Below are 18,450 nucleotides of genomic sequence, written 5' to 3' on the forward strand. Positions count from 1 at the left end.
TCATTTATCATTCTACGACTGAGGTTGCTCAAATATGACCAAATGCCTTCTTATATATATTAAGACAATGCTTCATGGTTAAGACTTGAGAACAATGTGTCAAAAAGATAGCTGCTCCAAATATTTCCTAACAGAGCAGCGGGGGCAAAGTTTTGCACAACAGTTACGACAGCTTCCTATTGCAGCAGCTGGCAGCCAAGTTTTCCACAACATTTAACAATAATGGCCTTTTCTCCTTTGGAGCTGATGCCTGTATCAACTATGAACATGATGCAAAAACTATGGAAAATGGAACTAAGTCGTGATCTAAATGTTGTCCCAACTAAATCATTGAGCCCCATGCTTCGACCGATGAGCTGCGAACAAGGGGCCACAAGCGAACAGCAGCGACCCATGGAAGAACACAACTAGAACAGCACAAAATTGGCCTGAAGAATCGATTGGAGCAGGGTGCCCTAGAAGATCTCAGATCTTCATCATCACGATCTTTCTAGCATCTTCTTGTCAGTAGTCATGACCAAGGTGGATGATCCTGTTCCCTAGTCTCTGGAGGGTGTGGCTTCCACCCTGGTTTCTCGTCCCAGTACATGTCATAATATATGTGACCAATTTCACGGAACTCCACACAGCACCATAGGCCCACATACCTGTTCACACGATTTCGGAACTTCTTCTCCACAGCCTGGTTTCAGTAATTTGCATTATAAGGTGGAAACTTATATCCAGAAAATTAGGCAACATGTATAAGAGTATAGCAGCTTACTGCATCAGCAAAACCACCGAAGGCATCAACCATAGATGAGAATTGTATGATTTTGACATCCTTATATGATGACAACAAATCCAACAGCTGCCAAAACAGGGGGGAAAAGCACAAACTTCAAAATATGTACAAAGAATAGAGCAAATTTTCCTAGCTTCAAGATACCACAGTATTTCCATGTTTGCATAAAATGTTTTATTCCTCAGCAGTTCAGTTTCATTTTTCTATTTACTTAGATTCTTGTACTTTGGAGTGAACTGAAACCACATACTGCACAAAAGAAATAACAGTTTACCTTTTCTTCAGTACTATTTCTTGGTAAAAGAAAGGTTCCATGCTTATCGATTTCATCAATTGCAGAGCATCTGGAGCTATGCTCGTCACAAAGTTCAACCTCGAGTAACGAATCTTTCACCTAATTTAATGCTCCAAATCAAAACAATTAGGACACAAGCTCACATCTCTTGTTGCCAAGCATTCAATGTGAAATATATATAAAAAAACAATTACTTAATATTACCTCTTTAGGTAATGATGGATTCTCAAGAAAGGAGTATTCTCTGAAATCAATATGTTGACCAAACTCTTCCTTGGGCAAGTCCTTCAGCATAACATGAACCTGTGCCATGACCCATGCAAATATAAGGAAATTTGATTCATAACTGATTTACAAATATCAGTTAACTATTCTCTGCGGACCCTCTATAAGGGCCATTTTGATTGGGCTCAAAGCCAAGTTTAAGAGGGTAGGAGGGGGAGGCAGGGCCAATGTGGATTGGCAACGGCATTAACCAACTACAGAACCAACCTAATCGGGTGAAGTGACCTGTTATTTGAAGCTGAGGTGGCAGTATGGATATCAGTTTTTTATAGAAAAACAATAGCCTCCGTTATAAAAGGAAATACTTACAGAATTACCTCAAACACATGATCCAGTGGGCAGAGAAAAGGTTGTCTGGTCATTGTTCCCTCTAAAATTCCAGGATGTCCAAACCACATTCTATCAAGCCTGCACCATAATGGAGGCATTACCTAAAAGTACAAACTGCAGTCAGAAAAGGGGCATCAACATGTACGAACACTACGAAAAGATAATACTTCAAAAATCTTACTCCCTCCATTCAAAATTATAAGTCATTCTGGATTTTCTAGGTACATAGCTTTTGCTATGCACCAAGGCATCCATTATGGTCTAGATACATAGTAAAAGCTAGCATCTAAAAAAGCCAAAACAACTTATAATTTGGAACGGATGGAGAATCTACTACCTCCAAACGCAAAATAAACTAAAAAATGATGATTTTGTCTTGTCCTGAACTGTGAACAAGCATTTAGTGTCACCATAGTACTTCTAAGGCTCTACCTTGCTCATATGGAATTTTTGCTGGTAAATGGAATTGAGAAATTTGTATTAATTAAGGACAGACCACAATATCTCAATACTAATCTTTGAAATCAGGCAAGTAAGATTTTTAGAAAGGGACCAAATTAATGATGTCAATGGAACAGTCAGATTTTTAGATAAGGGCAAATCAAGTACAGTCAGATGATTCCACCTGAAGGTATGTCCATTTATCCCCACAATCATGCAAGTGAATAATTTCAATTTAAACTAAAAAGCAGGCGAACAGAAGGAAAGCATGAAGAAACCAAGTATAGAAAAGAGACATTTCACCTACCAGTGTCCGCTTTAACAAGGACGCAACCGCAAGTGCAGTTCTTATTTGCTTCAGCTGAAAAGTTTCATGCAACTAATTAAATTAAAAGAACATGCAAACATTAATAATAGAAATACGACCGGCAATTTTATCTAATATATATAGAAGAAAATACCTGGTAGTTAACCAACTCAAAATGAGATTCAACAGTATGAGCACCATCTAATAGCAAACTTTTTGGAATGTTAGGTTTAAATGACAGGAAACCTCCTGCAACAGGACATTAGAGTAAGTACAGAAGCACTAATAAAATGGTAAAAATAACAAACTATAAGAAATTAAGAGTACTGCTAGTCAAGAGTCCATTTCAAGGCACTTGAATAAACCAGTCAGAATAAGCACGAATCTCTCTGTTCAAGTCAGTAGAGTACAGTTTGCTTGTGACAGGTATAGACAATGAGTAGACCTGGAGAATCATAATAAGATGGTTGATCAAAGAAAAGCATTGCCTCTCGCAATCTATGGCGCTTTCCTTCAGTGCCCGCATACTGAAAAGTAGTATGAACAGCATATGGTTCCAAATGAAGCTGCTTATACATGCCCTGACAATGCAAAGAAAATAAACACAGATCACCTTCAAATCATTACAGCACTATGAACACAACTACCAAGGGGAAAACTACCAAAAGAATGCAAACAGAATATCGAAAAAGCTACATGGACACTAAAATACAACAAGATACAACTATTATCTAACTAAAAAGTGTTTTCAAATGCAAAAAAATTAATTTGCAACCACAAAGAAAGAAATACTCCTACCTGCACAAAATATGTATGGCCGCTACAAAATATACTTGCTGGTAGCACTCCCAGCTTCAGTTTCCCATCATAAGAATATACAAGATCATCTCCTTGAACTGGCTGTCCAAATTTTTTGCGTACAAGATCATTAAAAGCATTCTGGTCCCACAACTTATCATCAGATATGACTAAATCTTTCCAATCTTTTGCCAGCCTTTTAGCAGGTTCAGTGGGTCGCCAATGAAAAATACCAATGTTGAACGCACCAGTAACTGTGAATAAGATAATAGAGATTGATTGTCATGTTATCAATTACATAGCATTGGAATCTTCAGTTATGTAGTTTTCGAGAAGACAGTAAAAATAATTCAGTTAGGTAATTTAATAGAATCAAAAGATGATACAAGAGTGGAAGGCACATGCCTGAAAGACAAAGGTGAAGTACAGCATAATAAATTTGAGCGTGAAATCGTTTTGATGGGCTATGGAGACTTGAGGGTCCATATGACTAGGTCCATAAGGACCTCAAATACCTTATATTTTAAAAATTCCTAGGCCATAAAAAGAATGTAAAAGGTAGCTATAAATTATCTAAATCTACCCAAGAAAACACTGAATATAACTCATGTTTTCAGGAATTTATTTGTTAAATTAAAATTTAATATTACAACACTGAGTAGAGGAACCAAAAAATACAATTATTTACAGTTATTGCATGCTTGAAATGTGTGTGTCCATCACTCAGTAATGACAGTGAAACACAAGAGAATGCTGAGCAGCTTAGTTGTCTTCGCCTACACAGGAATGGCAAGCAAGAGGGTATGTTCAATAAGGTCTATACTGCAGGTATTTGCTACATGATACTCATGCACATATACTTCAGTACTTCACAAACTAGCCACATGAGTTGTACGTTGTTGGCACTAGTGAAAATCTTTCTTCATTGACTGTTCACTTTTGGAAATGCTCAAAGCTGTGTATTAGTACTTAAATGCAAGTTCAATGCAAACATAAAAGATAAGCGGTACAAGGGAAATGGCCAACGCAGCTCATGCAGCTCTTCAACCTCCTAATATAAGGTTCAATTCAGCTACAAATAAGATATAACTTCTTCGGGCCTGTTTACTATATTCAGATGCAGATCACACCATCTCTGTTGTCAACCCTCAGGATTGTATAGAATATGATGCGATCTGTGCTTAATTACTACTGCTCGCAACAGAGATTGATAACGAACACACTAGCAACCAGAAAGATTCATAAACCACGTCAATATCTGTGGTCAATAATTACCTTCCCTCCAGTTCTCCAGGCTGTCGTCGGTGACGGTGGGTATGACCTGATCGCTGGACGTGAGGAGATCTGCGTCGGGGTATCGGGCGAGGTAGGGCAATGGGTTCTTGAGCCATACCATGTCAGTGTCGCACATGAGCAGCTCGTACCCGAAAGGCAGGAGCGCGTTGATGAGCAGCACCTTCTCCCTGCCCATCTTGTGGAAGGTTGGGGAGCCCCACCCGGCGTCCTCGGTGACCATCCTGCTGCCCATGTCGAAGACGGGCACGCCCCGGAAGTAGAGCTCCCGGAGCAGCTTGGTGTCCATGGCACCGACGAGGAGGTTGTCTACGCCGAGGTCGGTGAGGTGGCGAACCCAGGTGAGGATGAAGTCGAGAAAGGCGTAGTTGCCGAAGGTGACGACGATCACACCGTCGCGGGCGCGGGCGGCGACCATGTCGCGGGTGAGGCGGAACGCGCGCGGAGAGGGCATCCGCGCCCGCCGGGGCGGGGGCTTCCAGATGGGGCGGTTGTACATGGTTTCAGCCTGGGCGAGAGTAGGCGCGGAGAGGTTGGCCCCAGCGATGGCCGCGGCGGGGAGGGGGAGCGTGGGCGCGGAGAGCGAGGAGAAGGAGGAGAGCAGGAAGAAGAGGGCGGAGACCGCGAAGCCGCCGAGGACGGCCCCGTAGATCCCGACGAAGACCGGCTTGGTGGACTCGGCAGAGCACCACGCCGCCATTTCGCCGGCGGGGATCGGGGTCGCCGGAGGGCGGAGGCGGAGGCGGGGTCAGCGGGTGGGGGCCGGGGACATTCTGCGCAGGCAGTGAGGGGACAAGGACCGCGTGGGTCCCGCTGGGCGGTGGGTGCGCAGTGGGTCCGGTCCGACGGCAGGGTCGTCGCGTGCACGGTATAGAAGTGTGGTGTCCCGTTACGTTACGGGAAAGCTGGGGACACGTTAGTGATGTTCAAACGGCCGCCCGTCTGGCATGGCAGGTGAAGCCCAGCTCCAGTCTGTTAGGCACGGTTAAAAAACTGAATCGAGTTAGTAGATTCGTCGGCTTGTTTACTTGAACAGGTCTAGCATGCTACAGGCTTAAACGGACTGGATTGACCCGTAAGCGCAAACAAAAGTAGGCTTAATGAGTCGAAAAACATGGTTTAGTAAAAAAGCCATTAAATGGGTTGTGTCGGACCACCACGTCGTGCTTGATTCCCTGTTCTGTTTAGGCCAAGCCAGACTCGTATCGGACCAAAAAACATGCTTCAGATCAGGCTTTCGGGTTTCGGCCTTGTTAGTTGTTGGAGAGGGAATTCTCCGGCCGGGTGGCGGAATGCACCCGCCCTAAATTCTAAGATGAGGAAGGGGCTTAAGCGTTTTGTCTGTCTTGCTAAGCGATCACCGAGCACATGAACACGCGAGGATTTAGAGTGGTTCGGGCCGCTGGAACGTAATACCCTACTCCACTATATGATGAATTTCTGTGGAAGCTTGAGAGTTGAGAGTCTGCGTCTAAGCTTGGTCAAAAAAAGCCTCCCTTTGTAACGTTGCATGCCTCCCCTTTTATAGCTAAGAGGGTTGAGCCCCGACATGTGGGCCCATGAACATAACAGATGTAGTACTTGGAGCTACTAATGTTTGCTACTGGAGCAATCTTCTTGCGCCCTGACGTCTGAGATCTGCGTAGCATCGGCGTGCAGGGGAAGCTTCTCGTATAAGGGGTGATGAGCACAGTGCGCCGCACAGCACGGGCGCACTGTTTGACAATGGACTGGACAGGTGAGCCGTCTGCAGGATGGCCCTGGCGCCGCCTGCCAGCGGAGTGGACAGGACGCATTAAATGCTAAGGGGGCACATCGCCTGTCTGCAGGGTGGACGGGCGGCCGAATTTTTTTGTTTCTGAGTCCTTTTTGTGTCAAAAATTTCCAATTAGACCCCAGAAAACTTAAATGCAATTTTGGACCCATTTCTCGGCGCCATGAGCTATGGCGCCGAGTTTACACATCTCGGTGCCATAGATCTTGGCGCCGAGCTCCCTGCCGCGCTGTCATCCACCAGCTGATGTGGCGCCGACGTGGCACCGAGCTCGGCGCCAAGATCTATGGCGCCGAGCTCGAATGTATAATCTCAAAGCTTGTCTAGCTTAGTTGGCAGAGCGCAAGGCTCTTAACCTTAAGGTCGTGGTTTCGAGCCCCACCGTGAGCGTTCAATATTTTTTGTCTTTGTCACTGATTTATTTTTTTTATTGTCCAGATGTTTTCGTTTGTGCCGCTGATTTGTCCGTGCGTTCAATTTTTTTTGTCTTTATCACTGATTTGTTTTTTTTATTGTCTAGATTTTTTTCTTGTTGCCGCTGATTTGTCTGTCCAGATTTATTTCTCATCTAGATTTTTTTTTGCTTTTGAAATCGTCATTATACGAATCTTGGCCCATGCAGCTTGCAAACCAATATATGGTCACATCGCTCTACCTGCAGGTTGTAGACCTGTAGTAAGCGCAGGCGCACAGCTATGAGTAAAACTAGAGTTTAGTGAGATCAAACGGATTTAAAATATATAAACTAATTATAGAATGATAAAAGTAATATGCACTAACCACAAGCAAAAGATTTTTTTTAAAAGAAGAGTGTTTCGAGAACTGAGATGACATTTTCAAGAATACGAACTATATATTGGATGGCGCTATCATATAGAGGAGTAGTATTTCCTTTTATATATACGCAGGAATATATAAAACACGAAACAACCTTTTCGCTAAAAGAGGTCAAGCCATCAACTAAAGCATATGCCATGGTTAAAAGAAAGAAAGCACGTTGCACTCAAGCTAATACCTTTTGTTTAAAAGTGGTATTATTTAGACAAACAAATGTGTGACGTGGATGGGCAATTTTCTGGTGGCTTTCGGCTCACACGAACCCCACTCCATTAGTCATCCCTTCTTGGAAACGTCGCTAAGCCAAAAAAAACTCATGTGGCAAAAAAACATAATGAGAATATAAAAGTAGAAAATTCAGTTTACCTCTTCGAACTATTGTTATGCTATATTTTCTTTTCTCGGGCAAAAAAATAGACGTCTCGCTCGGAAGTCTCACAAAAATAAATTTGGACGGATAAATCAGCGACATAAACGAAAAATATAGAAAAAAACAAATTAGTGACAAAGACAAAAAAAATATTAAACATCAATAGTGGGGCTCGAACCCAAGACCTCAAGGTTAAAAGTCTTCTGCTCTACTGACTGAGCTAGACAAGCTTTATGATTACACATTCGAGCTCGGCGCCATAGATCTTGGCGCCAAGCTCGGTGCCATGTCGGCACCACGTCGTCTGGGTTGGGCCAGCGCAGCACGTATCTCGGCGCCATAGGCTATGGCGCCGAGCAAAGGGTCCAAAAATGACATTAAAATTTTCTAGGGTCTAAACGTGATTTTTTTTCAAAGAATGGCTAAAATACAAAAAAGTCGGGACAGGCGGTGCGTCCTCTCCGCAATAAATGCAGATACCGCGCGGCCTAGAGGCCTTACGTCAGGCTCCGCCCGTTGGCTTATGTCACGGGTAACAAGCCACGTGGCAGCAGCGGGTCTCCGCCTGAGCGGGGAGCGCAAGCGCACAGGATAAGGCCTGACACGTGCCAGTACCGGACCCTTGCTTATGCCAGGGTATCCCCTGTCCCGGGACCTCATTGTGGCCCGGACCTTACTCGGAGGAATCTGGACCCCATCCAAGGGACCCGACATGCTTACTTGGGAGTCTCGGACCGTAATCGGGGGTCCGGGTTGTGCGTACAAGGGTTCGGTGCTTTCTTGCGAAGATCCGGTCTAACTGATACATCCTGGGATGTATCATCTTTTCTCGCCACGTGGTGCCCCTTGAGCCGTCCACACGGTGAGGCCGGGTGTTGTTCACCGTGCGGCTAGAGATCGTCGTACGGGCACCGCGTCTTCATAGTGTAGTAGGGGGTACCCCTGATTTAGGGTACCAACACTAGTCATCTATACGACACGTACATAGTGGGTCTCGCATCTCGACGCTGCCGTGCCTGAATACTAGTAACATTTTGCGACCATTTTGTTTTCTTCAGGAATCATCTTGTATTTTGTTTTAAACCGGCATCCATTCTTAAAATGTCGACTTCTTACCTTAAAGTGCAATTTGGTTCACGAACTATAATGTAAACAATAACGGTAATGATTCACACTTTAATGACAACGGTAACAAGTTTCAAATAGACATGTATCAATTTTTAGTGTGGTATCTGATTACAGTTGGACTTAACAAACATGGTTTAACGTCATGTCTTACCCATCACGTTACAATTATGTAAACCAAATAACACCTAAAATGTTGTAGAAATATATGTCCACATTTCTAACTATTATGTAAGGTTGTGTCCAGCAGATCGTAGATATAATCGTATAAAAGACTATTTTATATTAGATAACAATGTTTGTACAATCGAGTGTGAAATAAATGCGAAATGGGGAATGAGATAGGAGAGCTGACGCTGAAGATTCCTGCGGGAGATAGGTTAAGGCTGTTGTCGGTACCCTAAAACAGGGGTACCCCTTACTACAGTATGAAGGCGCGGTGCCCACGCGGCTATCTCTAGTCGCATGGCAAACAGCACCCGACCCCACCATGTGGACGGCTCCGGGGCCGCCACGTGGCCAGAGAAGACGATATGCTCCAAGGCATCAACAGTAGGTCCGGACCTCCATGGGAAAGTGTCGGACCCCTGTATATACAGACCAGACCTCCGGGTAAGGTCCAGGACCTCTGCGAGCACGAACTGGACCCCTAGGTTGGGTCCTGGACCCCTCTGTGTGGGGTCCGGGCCACTCACAACAGGGTCCCGGGATTATGGGACAAAGAATACCCAGGCCTTAATCAAGGCCAGGCGGGGGTCCGGAGCTGACACGTGTCTGGACTATACCGAGTACGCTCCCACGTGGCCGACTGCCCATGACGTAAGCCAACGGGCGGAGCCTGACGTAAGGCCTCTAGGCCACGTGGCCGCTGCATTTATTGCGGATAAGGCACGTCGCCTGTCTATTCCACTGGCAAGTGATGTACCGCCTCAGCATTTAAAGAGCCATGTCCACTCCACTAGCAGGCGATGTGCCGCCTCAGCATTTAATGTGCCCTGTCAACTCCGCTGACGGGCGGCGACCAGGCCATCTTGCAGGTGGTGTGCCTATCCATTTCGATGGCAGGCAGTACGCCCGTGCTGCGGCATACACTGTGTTCATCATGGCTCGCGCGTTACCGAGGAAGTAGCCGCGAGATATTAATACTATATGGACTACGGACATTACGGCGCTCGGAGATCTTCTTGGCAACACTAGCATTGGATACTTCCATATGTATTCCCTCCGTTTTGCCCCTGGGCCCACATGTCGGGGCTCAGCACCCTTGTACGTGCCCCCCTTGAGCTATAAAAGGGAGAGCACACGACGTTACAAGGCAGAACCAACTTAGGCTCAAGCTCACTCAGACCCAACTTAGGCTCAAGCTCACTCAGACCCAACTTAGGCTCAAGCTCACTTGGACTCTCAGACTCACAAGTTCATACAAGCTCTCAAGCTCAATACATCACACAGTGGAGTAGTGTATTACGCTCTGGCGGCCCGAACCACTCTAAACCCTTGTGTGTTCTTGTGTTCTTCCCGATTCCATCTAGCAAGCAAAACACTTAGGCCCCTCCTCATCTTAGGATTTAGGGCGGGTACGTTCCGCCACTCGGCCGGATAATTTCCTCTCCGACATTTGGCGCGCCGGGTAGGGGCTTATGCATTAGGTTTTTGCTTGTTTTCCTGCTCGACATCATGGTCCACATCGTCGAGCACCATGATTTCATGCTCGAGGACTTCATGGTGGAGGAGGCGGCTGCCTCTTACACACCGCGGGCCACCAACCTCTCTGCGCCTGGTGCTGCCGCCGCTGTGCACTCTGCGCGGCAGCACACTCCCGCGCAAAGGTCCAGGGCGTCTAGGGCTGCGCCTGGGGCGCTGTTTGTGGCTAGGGAATTGCTGCGCCACCCTCCTAGCTCCACAGCCTCGCTGGGGGCCATGAAGCAGTGGTGTGACGACGTCGACCGTCTACTCGGCATGGCGCACTCTGGCTCAGCCAGGCCCAAGCCTCGGTCATCCCTACGTCAACATGAGGCGTCAGCGTCAGTGCGCTCCCCCTCAGTGAGGGACGCACCGACTGAGGACCTCCAGGCAGAGCTCAACCGTAGGCGTGCGGGAGAGGACGCCCCAGTCTCCCTGGAGAGGTCTAATGACCTGCGGGCAGAGCTCAACCGCAGGCGTGCGGGCGAGGATGCCCGCGTCTCTCTAGAGAGGGCGCGTGAGCGCCGACAAAATGTCGAGGGTCGCAACCTCGACTACGACTTCGCGATGGGGGTCCCGGCCGCTGGTCTGGCGAACCATGATGCCGCGCTCGTCGAGGGTCGGTAGCGTGGCCAAAATCACCGTCTTCAACCCTGCGTCGTCGCAGAGCGCAGGGATGCCCTCGGGGAGGATTAGAGACTCAGGGACGAAGGACTCACCAGTAATCCCCTTCACCAGAACCTCCAACTCCTCCCAGGACAGGTCGGTCCTCGGCCCGCGCTGGATCCGGCCGATGTCGTTTGAGCCGGTGAACCAGCAACATAGACGCGCCCTCTGCTGCAGCGGCGCGATCCGGCGCTTCAGGAAGTCTCCGACCACGTGGATCGACGTCAGGCCGTCCGCTGCCAAGCTCTTGATCCTGTCCAGTATGAACTGGAACTCCGGCGCCAGGGATGGCTTGGCCCTCCACTGCTTCCGGTCGAGTCTTGGCCCATCGCTCGGCAGGGCGAGGCAGTCGTTGGCCTCCGCGCTAGCGATCACCCAATCGTTGCGCCAGTTCTCCCACCTTGCGCCGCCAAGGGAGGGGATGTAGGCGCCGGCCGAATCCGGCCTTGTCTGGAAGTAGTAGGCGCCGAGGTGGTCCTTCGCCTTCCCCGACTTCACCAGCACAATGAAATGGCGGAAGAGGGAGGTACAGGGCGCCACCCCCACGAACATCTCGTACAGGTAGGCAAAGATGGCCGCCTGAAGGATGGAGTGGGGGTGAGGTGCTGAAGCTGGAGGCCAAACTCCTCCAACAACAGCAGGAAGAAAGGCGAGATCGGCAACGCCAACCCACAGGAGATGTAGGAGGTGAACAAAACGAACTCCCCGGTGGCGAGGTCACCGAGGGGGACGGCGCCAGCGCGGATCCTCCCGGCGAGCACCGGCGCACTCCATCCAAGTAGGTGGCGCACCACATCGAGCGTCGCCTCGGTCTGGAAGCGGTCGGGTTGGCCAAGCGAAGTCATGGCGGCGGCGACGACGCAGGTGTGGAGCAGGAGAGCGCGAACGCAAAGGGGCGCATAGAGCTCGAAGGCGAAAGGGAACAACGAGTGAAGAGAATGTGAAAGCGTAACTGCTGCACGCGGGGTGAATCCCTTTTCAAGGAAGACTCTCCCGCTCGCGCCCATCTCGCCTGACGCGCACCAAAGCAACCCAGCCTCTGACACGGGGGCAAAGGCCCACAAGTCATACAACTAGTGTGCGGGTCTCCAAGTGCTGAGAAGGCGAACCGCCATGCGAGGAGCGAACTGCCACTCGCGGTAGTGCACCTCTCCATCTCCGCCGGAAACAACGGCCCAATCTCTGACATGGGGCCCGGGCCCATGAGTCATACTCCTTGGGCGTCGGTTTCTGAGTATAGAAAGAGTGGACCACCGCTCGCGCCAGTACCGCGCCTCCTCGGGACTGCCGCAGAAGACAGAGAAGGTGAATTTTCAAAACCAATGCAGCGGTATCGAGGCACCCCGCGCATGGCCCAGCGAAACCATCAAGCGTGGGGGCCATAGGTCAGTCAGCCGCAGGGACAGACGTGGCAGTTGGCGTGACCAAAGGCGGACTGGCAGTGATTATGTCAGCAAGCGCACGAAAGCGACGCGCCAATTGCCAATCAAGCTTTGGCCCCACCTGCAGGCTCGTATCCTCCCATGAGGTGGGCTCGGGGGCACTGTCGGTACCCTGAAACAGGGGTACCCCTTACTACAGTATGAAGGCACAGTGCCCACGCGGCTATCTCTAGTCGCGTGGCAAACAGCACCCGACCCCACCACGTGGACGGCTCTGGGGCCGCCACGTGACCAGAGAAGACGATATGCTCCAAGGCATCAACAGTAGGTCCGGACCTCCATGGGGAAGTGCTGGACCCCTGTATATGAAAGGGAAATGTGCCCTTGGGCCATTTTTAAGTATTTTGGTGATTAAGTGTCCAACACAAATGGTTGTGTTAAACTATGCCAAATGGTGGACAAAGTGCAAATCAATACAAAGGTATGATTCTAGACTTAGTACAGTGGTTTTTGTGTACTAACATATTTGTCTAAGTGCTAGAATCAGAGAAAAGACAAATGGAAAAGACTTGGCTCGAGCAGCCAAGACTCTGCTCAGGCTGGGTGCACCGGACAGTGTCCGGTGCGCCAGGCTGGCGTCTGGTGAACTGCCTGCTCTCGGGTCTCGACGGCGGCGTACGGCTATAAATCACCGGACTGTCCGGTGGTGCACCGGACTGTCCGGTGAGCCAACGGTCGGCCGCGCAATCCGCGCGTGACGCGTGGCCGGGCCAATGTCTGATGGGGGCACCGGACTGTCCGGTGTGCACCGGACAGTGTCCGGTGCGCCAACGGCTTCAAATCGTCAACGGCCGGCTGCGCCTGAATAGGAAAGAAATCTGCACCGGACAGTCCGGTGCACCAGTCGACAGAAGGCAATAATTGCCTTCCTGGATTGCTCTCAACGGCTCTTAGCTGCCTTGGGGCTATAAAAGGGACCCCTAGGCACATGAAGGAGTACACCAAGCATTCTTTGATCATCTCTTAGCACCAAGACATCCCTCTAGCGCATTTGATTTGTTGTGATAGCAATTTGAGCTCCTCTTGAGTTGAGAACTCCGTGTGTGATCTTATAGCTCAAGTTGTGACTTGTGTGCGTGTTTGTGCTCGTGCTTTGAGGCTTGTGTGTGTTGCTCTTCCCACTCTTACATTTGTGCTTCTTTGTGATCATCTCATTGTAAGGGCGAGAGGCTCCAAGTTGTGGAGATTCCTCGCAAACGGGAAAGAGTAAAGAAAGAAGAACACCGTGGTATTCAAGTTGATCATTGGATCACTTGAAAGGAGTTGAGTGCAACTCTCGTCCATTGGGACGCCACAACGTGGACTAGGCAAGTATTGTACTTGGCCGAACCACAGGATAAATCCTTGTGTCTCTTGTGCTTGTTCTCACTGTGTCAATTGTGGTTCACAAGAGCTCTATTTAGCCACTTGATTTCATTGTGCTAACACTTAATCAAGTTTGTGGCTTTAAGTTTCAAGTTTTTACAGAGTCACCTATTCACCCCCCTCTAGGTGCTCTCAATTGGTATCAAAGTCGTTCTCTTCACGAAAGGGACTAATCGCCCGAAGAGATGGATCCTAAGGGAAAGGGGATGGTGGTCAACGATAAGGAGAAGGAGTCCATCTTCAATGAGCCGAGGGACGACAAAGCCACTGACTCCAGCTCGAGTCAAAAGAAGAAGGACGGGAAGAAGAATAGGCGGATCAAGAAGATAGTCTACTACGACAGCGACGAGTCTTCCTCTTCCCAAAAGGACGACGAATACGAGGAGAAAAAGAAAACGGTTAACTCGAACTTTTCTTTCGATTATTCTCGTATTCCGCAAAGTTCCAATGCTTATTTACTTTCCATTCCACTTGGTAAACCTCCTCACTTTGATGGAGAGGACTACATATTTTGGAGTCAAAAAATGCGTAGTCACTTGTTCTCTCTCCATCCAAGTATATGGGAGATAGTAGAAAATGGAATGCAATTTGATAGTACAGATAGTCCCACATTTATCAATGAACAAATTCACAAAAATGCACAAGCTACTACTGTTTTGTTAGCATCATTGTGCAGGGAAGAATATCATAAGGTGAGCGGCTTGGATAACGCCAAGCTGATCTGGGACACCCTCAAGATCTCGCATGAGGGGAACGACGTCACCATGCTCACCAAGATGGAGTTAGTGGAAGGCGAACTAGGAAGGTTCACGATGATCAGGGGGGAGGAGCCAACTCAAACTTACAACAGGCTCAAGACCCTGGTCAACAAAATAAGGAGCTATGGAAGCACGAGATGGACAGACCACGACGTCGTCAGGCTTATGCTAAGGTCCTTCACCATCCTTGATCCACATCTTGTAAACTCTATTCGTGAAAATCCTAGGTACAACAAGATGACGCCCGAGGAGATACTTGGAAAGTTCGTAAGCGGGCGAATGATGATCAAGGAGGCGAGATATGTTGATGAGGCGTTAAATGGCCCAATCCACGAGCCTCAAACCATTGCTTTAAAAGCAACAAGTAGCAGGGAGGCGCTACCTAGCAAGGTGGCGCAAGTTGAGGCGGCCGGGCTAAATGAAGATGAAATGACCCTCATCATCAAGCGCTTCAAGACGGCGCTCAAAGGTCGCAAGGAGCATCCCAACAAGAGCAAGACGAAGGGGAAGCGCTCCTGCTTCAAGTGTGGTAAGGTTGGTCACTTTATTGCTAACTGTCCTGATAATGAAAGTGACCAGGATCAAGAAAAGAAGAAGACTTACAAGAAAGCAAAGGGCGAGGCGCACCTTAGCAAAGAGTGGGACTCGTATTGCTCTTCATCCGACGATGAAGGACTTGCCGCCTCGGCCTTCAACAAATCATCCCTTTTCTCCAACGAGCATCACACCTGCCTCATGGCAAAGGAAAAGAAGGTATGCACTAGGAATGCTATTACATATGCTTCTTCAAGTGATGGTGAATCTAGCGATGATGAAATAGACTATGCAAGTTTATTCAAAGGTTTAGATAGAACTAAAATTGATAAAATCAATGAATTGATTGATGCTTTGAATGACAAGAATAGATTGTTAGAAAAGCAAGAGGATCTTTTGTATGAAGAGCATGATAAAGTTGTAGATGTCCAAAAATCTCTTGCTTTAGAAGTTAAAAGGAATGAAATGCTTTCTTGTGAATTATCTACTTGCCATGAGACTATTTCTAGTTTAAAAAGTGTTAATAATGATTTAAATGCTAAGCTAGAAGTAGCAAATAGATCTAGTTCTTGTGTAGAACATGTAGCAATTCGCAACAAGTGTAAGGACTTTAATGTTGATGCATGTGTTGAGCACCTTACTTCTATTGCAAAGCTAAATGGTGAAGTGGCTAGTCTTAATGCCCAACTTAAGACTAGCAAAAATGAATTTGATAAACTAAAATTTGCAAGGGATGCCTACACTGTTGGTAGACACCCCTCAATTAAGAATGGGCTTGGCTTTAAGAGGGAAGCCAAGAACTTAACAAGTCATAAACCTCCCATCTCCGCCAAGGAGAAAGGGAAGGCCTGATAGTTGCCTAGAGGGGGGGTGAATAGGGCGACACTGAAATTTACAAATATAAACACAACTACAAGCCGGGTTAGCGTTAGAAATAAAAACGAGTCCGCGAGAGAGGGTGCAAAACAAATCTCAAGCAAATAAGGCGTGTGACACAAGGATTTGTTTTACCGAGGTTCGGTTCTCGCAAACCTACTCCCCGTTGAGGTGGTCACAAAGACCGGGTCTCTTTCAACCCTTTCCCTCTCTCAAACGGTCCCTCCGACCGAGTGAGCTTCTCTTCTCAAATCAAAACCGGGAACAAAACTTCCCCGCAAGGGCCACCACACAATTGGTGCCTCTTGCCTTGATTACAATGGAGTTTTGATCACAAGAACAAGTGAGAAAGAAAAGAAGCAATCCAAGCGCAAGAGCTCAAAAGAACACGTCAAATCTCTCTCGCTAATCACTAAAGCCTTGTGTGGAATTGGAGAGGATTTGATCTCTTTGGTGTGTCTAGAATTGAATGCCTAGCTCTTGTAAGTGGTTGAGAAGTGGAAAACCTGGATACAATGAATGGTGGGTGGTTGGGGGTATTTATAGCCCCAACCACCAAACTAGCCGTTTGGTGGGGCTGACTGTCGTATGGTGCACCGGACAGTCCGATGTACACCGGACATGTCCGGTGCGCCAGCCACGTCACCAAAGTCGTTGGGTTCCGACCGTTGGAGCTCTGTCTTCTGGGCCCGCCTAGATGTCCGGTGGCGCACCGGACATGTACTGTAGAGTGTCCGGTGCGCCAGCATGGGCGTGCCTGACTTCTGCGCGCGCTGGCGCGCATTTAATGCACTTGCAGGTAGCCGTTGGCGCCGAAGTAGCCGTTGCCCTGCAGTTACACCGGACAGTCCGGTGTACACCGGACATGTCCGGTGAATTATAGTGGAGCAGCCGTCGTGGTTTCCCGAAGCTGGCGAGTTCCTGAGGCGGCTCTTCCTTGGAGCACCGGACACTGTCCGGTGTACACCGGACAGTCCGGTGAATTATAGCGGAGCGCCTCTGGAAATTCCCGAAGGCGACGAGTTTGAGTTGAAGTCCTCTGGCACACCGGACACTGTCCGGTGCGCCAGATCAGAGGTGCCTTCGGTTGCCCCTTTTGTTCTTTTGTTGAACCCAATACTTGATCTTTTTATTGGCTAAGTGTGAACCTTTGACACTTGTATAACTTATACACTAGAGCAAACTAGTTAGTCCAATTATTTGTGTTGGGCAATTCAACCACCAAAATTATTTAGGAACTAGGTGTAAGCCTAATTCCCTTTCAATCTCCCCCTTTTTGGTGATTGATGCCAACACAAACCAAAGCAAATATAGAAGTGCATAATTGAACTAGTTTGCATAATGTAAGTGCAAAGGTTGCTTGGAATTGAGCCAATATAAATACTTACAAGATATGCATGGATTGTTTCTTCATTTTTAACATTTTGGACCACGCTTGCACCATAGATTTTGTTTTTGCAAATTCTTTTGTAAATCCTTTTCAAAGTTCTTTAGCAAATTAGTCAAAGGCAAATGAATAAGATTTTACGAAGCATTTTCAAGATTTGAAATTTTCTCCCCCTGTTTCAAATGCTTTTCCTTTGACTAAACAAATCTCCCCCTAAATGAGATCCTCCTCTTAGTGTTCAAGAGGGTTTAGATATATCATTTTTGAAATACTACTTTCTCCCCCCTTTTGAACACAATAAGATACCAATTTGAAATTTACCAATTGAAAATCTCCAATTTTAAAATTAGGTGGTGGTGCGGTCCTTTTGCTTTGGGCAAATATTTTCTCCCCCTTTGGCATGAATCGCCAAAAATGGAGTCATTAGAGCCCTTGAAGTGCTTTCTTCCCCTTTGGTCATAAATAAATGAGTGAAGATTGTACCAAAGACGAAGTCCTTTTTCTTTGACCTCTCCCCAAAAAGATGGAGAGATGCGCGGAGCGACGGCGAAGGATGAGTTACGGAGTGGAAGCCTTTGTCTTCGCCGAAGACTTCAATTCCCTTTCAATATACCTATGACTTGGTTTGAAATAGACTTGAAAACACATTAGTCATAGCACATGAAAGAGACATGATCAAAGGTATACAAATGAGCTATGTGTGCAATTTAGCAAAAGAAATTGCGCGAATCAAGAATATTGAGCTCATGCCTAAGTTTGTTAAAAGTTTGTTCATCAAGAGGCTTGGTAAAGATATCAGCTAATTGATCTTTAGTGTTAATGTAAGAAATCTCGATATCTCCCTTTTGTTGGTGATCCCTAAGAAAATGATACCGAATGGCTATGTGTTTAGTGCGGCTATGCTCGACGGGATTATCCGCCATTTTGATTGCACTCTCATTATCACATAGCAAAGGAACCTTGGTTAATTGGTAACCATAGTCCCTAAGGGTTTGCCTCATCCAAAGTAGTTGCGCGCAACAATGGCCTGCGGCAATATACTCGGCTTCGGCGGTAGAAAGAGCAACCGAATTTTGCTTCTTTGAAGCCCAAGACACCAA

The 18,450-nt window shown here is 47.4% G+C and overlaps 1 protein-coding gene across 1 annotated transcript; it reads right to left on the bottom strand.

Moving 5' to 3' along the window:
- On the bottom strand, positions 1–5,443 carry LOC100275624 (Arabinosyltransferase XEG113). Its single transcript, NM_001149672.3, has 10 exons — positions 4,516–5,443; positions 3,241–3,494; positions 2,888–3,023; positions 2,597–2,691; positions 2,443–2,496; positions 1,682–1,795; positions 1,284–1,382; positions 1,059–1,178; positions 764–850; positions 1–682 (listed from the first exon to the last, which is right to left on the bottom strand). The coding sequence occupies exons 1-10, from the start codon at positions 5,231–5,233 to the stop codon at positions 512–514; spliced, it is 1,848 nt and encodes a 615-aa protein (NP_001143144.1). The 5' UTR covers positions 5,234–5,443; the 3' UTR covers positions 1–511.
- Between the last annotated feature and the right edge of the window lie 13,007 nt (positions 5,444–18,450).

The sequence above is a fragment of the Zea mays genome, chromosome 1 (genome assembly GCF_902167145.1).
Source record: "Zea mays cultivar B73 chromosome 1, Zm-B73-REFERENCE-NAM-5.0, whole genome shotgun sequence".
Classification (NCBI taxonomy): domain Eukaryota; kingdom Viridiplantae; phylum Streptophyta; class Magnoliopsida; order Poales; family Poaceae; genus Zea; species Zea mays.

What these genes read in the sequence shown, in the direction of transcription:
- LOC100275624 (NM_001149672.3), bottom strand. Translation starts at nt 5,233, where the DNA reads ATGGCGGCGTGGTGCTCTGCCGAGTCCACCAAGCCGGTCTTCGTCGGG. An exon ending in CCTTGTTAAAGCGGACACTG is followed by an intron (nt 1,796 to 2,442) that starts GTAGGTGAAATG and finishes TTGTACTTTTAG; the next exon opens with GTAATGCCTCCATTATGGTG. An exon ending in CACTGGATCATGTGTTTGAG is followed by an intron (nt 1,383 to 1,681) that starts GTAATTCTGTAA and finishes GTCATGGCACAG; the next exon opens with GTTCATGTTATGCTGAAGGA.